The sequence below is a fragment of the Rhinoderma darwinii genome, chromosome 6 (genome assembly GCF_050947455.1).
Source record: "Rhinoderma darwinii isolate aRhiDar2 chromosome 6, aRhiDar2.hap1, whole genome shotgun sequence".
Taxonomy (NCBI): domain Eukaryota; kingdom Metazoa; phylum Chordata; class Amphibia; order Anura; family Rhinodermatidae; genus Rhinoderma; species Rhinoderma darwinii.
Window position 1 is genome coordinate 12856879 of NC_134692.1, and position 7500 is coordinate 12864378.

Genomic DNA, 7500 nt, shown 5'->3' on the forward strand with positions numbered 1-7500 from the left:
ATAGGACAGTATAGACTCATTTAGTCACACAGTGTATAGACAGGACAGTATAGTCTCACATAGTCACACAGTATAGATAGGACAGTATAGAATCACAGTCACACAGTATATAGATAGGACAGCATAGACTCACATAGTCACACAGTGTATAGACAGGACAGTATAGATTCACATAGTCACAGTGTATAGATAGGACAGTATAGACTCAGTCACACAGTATAGACAGGACAGTATAGACTCACATAGTATATCGTTAGGACAGTATAGACTCACAGTATATAGATAGGACAGTATAGACTCAGTCACAGTATATAGACAGGACAGTATAGACGCACAGTATAGACGCACAGTCACACAGTATAGCTAGGCCAGTATAGACTCACATAGTGTATAGATAGGACAGCATAGATTCACATAGTCAAACAGTATATAGATAGGACAGTATAGACCCAGTCACACAGTATATAGACAGGACAGTATACTCACATAGTCACACAGTATATAGACAGGACAGTATAGACGCACAGTCACACAGTGTATAGAATCACATAGTCACACAGTATAGATAGGACAGTATAGAATCACATAGTCACACAGTATAGAATCACATAGTCACACAGTATAGAATCACATAGTCACAGTATAGATAGGACAGTATAGAATCACATAGTCACACAGTATAGATAGGACAGTATAGAATCACATAGTCACACAGTATAGATAGGACAGTATAGAATCATATAGTCACACAGTATAGATAGGACAGTATAGAATCACATAGTCACACAGTATAGAATCACATAGTCACACAGTATAGAATCACATAGTCACACAGTATAGATAGGACAGTATAGAATCACATAGTCACACAGTGTATAGATAGGAAAAGGTAAGATCATGGAAATAATCCCACACACACGAGATTGATGTTTAATGGCAGCCACGCAGCAAAATCATGGTCACACATAGAAGAGATGAGATCAGACAGTCACACATAGAAGAGATGAGATCAGACAGTCACACATAGAAGAGATGAGATCAGACAGTCACACATAGAAGAGATGAGATCAGACAGTCGTACATAGAAGAGATGAGATCAGACAGTCGTACATAGAAGAGATGAGATCAGACAGTCACACATATAAGAGATGAGATCAGACAGTCGTACATAGAAGAGATGAGATCAGACAGTCACACATAGAAGAGATGAGATCAGACAGTCACACATAGAAGAGATGAGATCAGACAGTCGTACATAGAAGAGATGAGATCAGACAGTCGTACATAGAAGAGATGAGATCAGACAGTCGTACATAGAAGAGATGAGATCAGACAGTCACACATATAAGAGATGAGATCAGACAGTCGTACATATAAGAGATGAGATCAGACAGTCGTACATAGAAGAGATGAGGTCAGACAGTCACACATATAAGAGATGAGATCAGACAGTCGTACATATAAGAGATGAGATCAGACAGTCACACATATAAGAGATGAGATCAGACAGTCACACATATAAGAGATGAGATCAGACAGTCACACATAAGAGATGAGATCAGACAGTCACACATAAGAGATGAGATCAGACAGTCACACATAGAAGAGATGAGATCAGACAGTCACACATAGAAGAGATGAGATCAGACAGTCACACATAGAAGAGATCAGACAGTCACACATAGAAGAGATGAGATCAGACAGTCACACATATAAGAGATGAGATCAGACAGTCGCACATATAAGAGATGAGATCAGACAGTCGCACATAGAAGAGATGAGATCAGACAGTCGCACATAGAAGAGATGAGATCAGACAGTCGCACATAGAAGAGATTAGATCAGACAGTCACACATAGAAGAGATGAGATCAGACAGTCACACATATAAGAGATGAGATCAGACAGTCGTACATAGAAGAGATGAGATCAGACAGTCGTACATATAAGAGATGAGATCAGACAGTCGTACATAGAAGAGATGAGATCAGACAGTCGTACATATAAGAGATGAGATCAGACAGTCGTACATAGAAGAGATGAGATTAGGCAGTCGTACATATAAGAGATGAGATCAGACAGTCGTACATAGAAGAGATGAGATCAGACAGTCACACATAGAAGAGATGAGATTAGGCAGTCGTACATATGACACATAAGATTGCGCAGTCACACAAAGGATGCATGAAATTACAGTCACACAAAGGATGCATGAGACAGTCACACAAAGGATAGACAGTCACACACACAAAGGATGCACAAAATTGCACAGTCACACAAAGGATGTAGGCGATTAGACCGTCACATATGTGATAAATGAGATTGCACAGATGAGATTAGACAGTCGTACATATGACACATAAGATTAGACAGTCACACATAGAAGAGATGAGATTGTACAGATACGATTGGCCGCTCACCATGGTGTTGGATGTAGATCTCCCGGCTCCGATGGGTTAGGTCTTCGGATGTGGAGTGGTTCTGTCCTCTCCCTCCTCTCCTCTCTATATATATCTGGGAGTCGTTGTCAGGCGAGTCCTTAGTTACAGGAGGGGGGGGGGGAGGCTGTTCAGGACAAGTGGTCCCCTCCCCCCAGTCTCCAGGACTCCCTGCTGCATAATCCAGCCTGGGAGTGGCTGCACCCAACACAACATACAACACAACACACAACACAACCGTTACCGGGTACAATGCTGCACAATGACTCCAATTGACCCCCGGGGAGGGAGACGGGTGTCAAAACACATAACGGAGGAGGGAGGCAGCGAGGGAAACCCTGATAGCGGGAAAAGAGGCAACAAAGGAGGGAACAGCCCAGAAACCAAAGGAGACAACAACAAGGAGGAGACAAAACACAGCAATATTATATGTACACCGGTGCCGCAGAATATCATGTCATGGGTAATTTAAAGGGGAAGACCCCCCTTATCTCCTGCCACAGCATGTTTAGGACCTCCACTAATTTCCAGAACAGGGTCCGCAGCGCTCAGTAAGGCTCAACGGGTCACAATTTTTCGTTTGGTCAATACACCTAATATAATGAAATTGTGTAAATTAATAGAGGGGGCGCCGTTCAGGACCCTCATCCATTCACGTCTCTCACGTTGGAGGACCCGCCACGTCCATGCATTAGTCTTGTCCAAATAGACATAACATTGCGGTAAAATTGCAGCATTACTGCGACCCAACTTCACTATAGGAGGGGTGACAATTACAAGGTTTTCACCCCAAAATTTTTCCCTCATAGGGAAGCATTCAGGTTTTACCGCAACTCGCAATAAACGATGTCACCACGGAGCCATTGTTTTCAATGTACACCCTTTTTCCATGTGGTGGCGCTAGAGGGAAATGAAACACTTGCTGCCTGGTTCCACCATACATTGGATTTGATCGCTGGGGGGTCCTGACTGCAGAACACCCCATGATTAGCTTCGACTAACAAAAAGAGGTTGTCCAAAGGGGGGAACCCCCTGTATAAAAAAAAGTTCTGCAGCTTTAATATACGTTTGTGTTTCAGACCTAAGGCCCTATTCACACTGAGTTTTGAGGCAGTTTTTGAACTGTCTGCACTTTTTTTCTGTGTTTTTTCACGCCATCGGAAACAAGCGCCGCAGGTTTTTTCTGCCTTCCATTGATTTCAACGGGAGGTCAGAGGTGGAAACCACAACAAGAAAGGGCGCGCCACTTTTTTTCCCTGCGGGTGGCCAAAAGCCGTCTGGAAAAAACCGCCTCTGCCTCCCATGGAAATCAATGGGGGGGGGGGGTGATTTTGGCCATTTTTTGGCACTGATTCTGATGCAATTTCTGCATCAAAATCAGCTCCAAAAAACTCTGTGTTAACTAACCGATAGGGTATGTTTATACGGCAAACTAAAAATGGCCGTAAAATACCGCCTCTGATTTTCAGCCGTTTTTAAAGCATCAAGCGTTTTTTACGGATGTTTTTGGAGCTGTTTTTGTATTGAGACAATGAAAATGGCTCAAGAAGTGACATGCACATATCCTAAGGCCTCATGCACACGGCCGTGACTGTAATCAGGGGCCGCGATTGCGGGCACTGCCAGCCGCCTGCATTTTCGGCCCATGCTCCCATATGACGTATGGGAGCACAGCCCGTAAAAAGCAAAAGATAGGACACGTCCTATCTTTTGCGGTACAGTTCTACGGCAGAGACACCTATCCGTAGCGATACGGAAAGGTGTCCGCGGCCAATAGAACTGAATGGGTCCGTAATTACGAACAATTTTTATGGTCGCGTGCATTGGGGCCTTACCAATGAGACTTATATGACTGTCCGATAATCCAGAATATGTAATAATTCATTACCTATTCGTGCCAGATTAAAGGACTTTACTATGTGCTTGTTTTTTTTTTTTGTTACTGATGTGGAGAACTGGCATTTTAGCATCGGTTTGCATAATTTTGCATCAGTTTGCTTTTCGGCTTGAAACGCCTGTCCCACTTAGAATGTATGTTCTGTCCCTTTAAGGAAAAGTTCACAAAATCATCGCTAGTTTCTGGTAAAATTGACAATTTTTTCTACATCAGTCCAGAGTACATTGACCTCAATGTAAAAAAAAGAAAAGCATGTGTTGTTTGGAGTAAAGAAGACACGAGAGAAAAGTACAGCGGGTAAGTTGTAAGGAGGTGGCTCTGTAAGGTTATGTTCACACAGGGCGGATACGCTGCGTAAAAGCACACAGCGTATCCGCCCTGGTCGCCACAGGGAATTCTGGCCGAAAAACCGCACCAAATTGTGGTGTAGGTTTCCGGTCAGAATGTCCGCTGCGGAAAACTGCACAGAAAAAAAAATGGATACTTACCATGGTGACGCGTCCCTCTGACGTCATGACGCTCTAAGGCCCTGGGATGATGTTTCAGCCTGTGATTGGCTGCAGCAGTCACATGAGATAAAACGTCATCCCAGAAGGCCAACCTGGACCAAGAAACACAGACTTCTGGGTAAGTATAAGATTTTTTTGGCGGCGGAATCGCAGATTTTCCACCACAAAAATGGCAACTTCTGCTATTTGTTGCGGGTTTTACCTCCTCATTGAATTCAGTGGGGAAACCTGCAACAAAAACGTCCCGAAATTCGGCTGAAAATTCGCTAGCAGAACGCCTCAAACATCTGCCCATTGACTTCAATGGGAAAAATGGTGTTTCGTTCCCACGGGGCGTTTTTTACGCGGCCATTTGTTAAAATCGTTGCGTTAAAAAAGCCCCATAAAAAAAGTGCATGTCACTTCTTGAGCCGTTATTGGAGCCGTTTTTCATTTTCTCAATAGAAAAACAGCTCCAAAAACGGCCGTAAAAATCGCTTGATGCACAAAAAACGTCTGAAAATCAGAGGCTGTTTTCCCTTGAAAAGCTTCGTATTTTACAGCCGTTTTTTGTTCGCCGTGTGAACATCGCCTGATACCCTCTGGGGAGTTGTTGTGTAATACTCTTTAATGAATCGGTTAATAGGGCTTTGCCACCTAATCCTGACAGTCCTGTAAGTGAGCGCCGCGCACCCGCCAGATCCTTTGTACTTTAGTCAATAAAACCTTTCATTACCGGCAGATTACGGAGACTGATATAAAATATTCCCATGCAGCAAATAATCGAATTTCCTTGTAAGAACTGAAAACCTACACAACACAGAGTGTGACGCCGTGTGATTGGACAGCACCTGACTTCTTGTTTTTCAAAAACATCCTCCAGACAGATCAAAATCTTCCATTAGTTCATGCAAGTGTAAATGGGGAGCAGCTCAAAGCAGGCACTAAAAGTATTCAACCATAATCATACTGCTCCACTGAAATGTATTGAAAGAACATAAAATATTCAGTTTGTCAATGGGGTGTAGTACAGCTTCTTGGGCAGCAGGTGTCACTGTTGTCATTACAGTGTTTACAGTAAGGCTGGGCTCATACATTGCGTTCATAATCCATTTTTTGACACAAATTGGCAATTTCCCAAAAAACGACGCAAAATGGCACGGTTTTGTTGCAAATTGCGGCAAAAAAATGCATTTTGACTGCGATGTGAAAACCCAGTTTCTGTGTTCCAGATGCTACATTGATGGTCTTAAAGGGAATGTATTACCTGTATTTTTTTTCCTGCTAATTAAAACCAGATAGTGAAACATAAACTTTTTTGCCCATTTTATTACATTTTTTCTGATTATAGATTTTTGGATTCTATTTTCTGTACCTGTTAATGGAGCAGCCATCTTGCCTGAGCTGATGCTTTGCTCTGTTAATAGCCTTGAGATATTCTTTACAGCAGCCACATTGTCAACTACGGTATTGATTCTGTCAAAACGACGGAACTCTTGCACAACGGAGACAAACGGAAACTATTTGCACCGAATCGTCACCATTGAAATCAATGGTGATGCAAACGGAAACCATAGGTTTCCATTTGTTTCAGTCAGGGTTTCGTTCATGGGTTCCCGTCGGAAAGTTCCAACGGAATGCCTGAACGGAGCCCTGACACAGATGTGAACGAAGCCTAAGAAGTACAAGATTTTAGGATTCTTTTTTTTAATATACATGATGACTTAAAAAATTTAATTAAAATGAAAAAAAAGCTAAGAAAATATTTTGAACATAAATACTTGATTTAATTACTATGTATATGTTTTAAAATGATTTTTGAAAAAACACCTAAAATAAAAGTGTCTATCAGTGTGTTTGGTGCAACTTGGTAATTATTTTTAAGTAAAAATTATTTTTACTTTTTGAGATACAGCTGCTTTGTATCCTCTATACAGAGCAGCTGTATCTTGCTCTGAGACTTGAATCCATAAGGTCAGCGGGACTGACGGGTTCAGTGTCAGCGGGTCCTGTGTGTCTCAGACACGCAGGATCCAAATGTTATCAATCACATCTAAGTTATGAACTTAGATGTGATCGATAACCACTCAATCCTGCGTGTCAGAGATACACAGGACCCGCTGACACTGAACCCGTCAGTCCCGCTGACCTGATGGATTCAAGTCTCAGCGCTAGATGCAGCTGCTCTGTATAGAGGATACAAAGCAGCTGTATCTGAAAAAGTTAAATATTTTTTAATAAAAAGTAATTACAAAGTTGCACCAAACACACTGATAGACACTTTTATTATAAAAAAAATAAATAATTTATTTCGAAGGGGTACATAGCCTTTAAAATTAAAGATAACATTCTCTCTGCCTGCAGCCACCACTAGGGGGAGCTTAGAAGCTTACTGCATACTGGTTCTACATTAAACTCAATAATAACACAGATGTAGCAGTTTATGCTGTAAACTCCTGAGCTCCCCCTAGTGGTGACTGCTGGCAGACAAAATGTTATCATTTAACTCTTTTTATGCTGGGAAAAGGAGCTCTGACCACTATAAAGATATATTATGGAATTAATCCGCACAAAATTTAAAGCGACATGGTGTGGAAAGGTGGATATTCATTTTGAAGTCTAAATCCCAAATCCTAACAACATATTTGTTGACCATTTTTTTTCTAAACTCTCTGGAT

General features: G+C 41.8%; 1 protein-coding gene across 1 annotated transcript in view; it reads right to left on the bottom strand.

Moving 5' to 3' along the window:
- Positions 1–2532, bottom strand: part of LOC142655248 (tubulin alpha-1A chain-like) — a 5283-nt gene extending 2751 nt beyond the window's left edge. The window contains exon 1 of the mRNA XM_075829160.1: positions 2420–2532. Within this exon, the coding sequence (XP_075685275.1) occupies positions 2420–2422 (3 nt within the window). The 5' untranslated portion in view covers positions 2423–2532. The remainder of the gene's footprint in view (positions 1–2419) is intronic.
- Positions 2533–7500: the final 4968 nt, after the last annotated feature.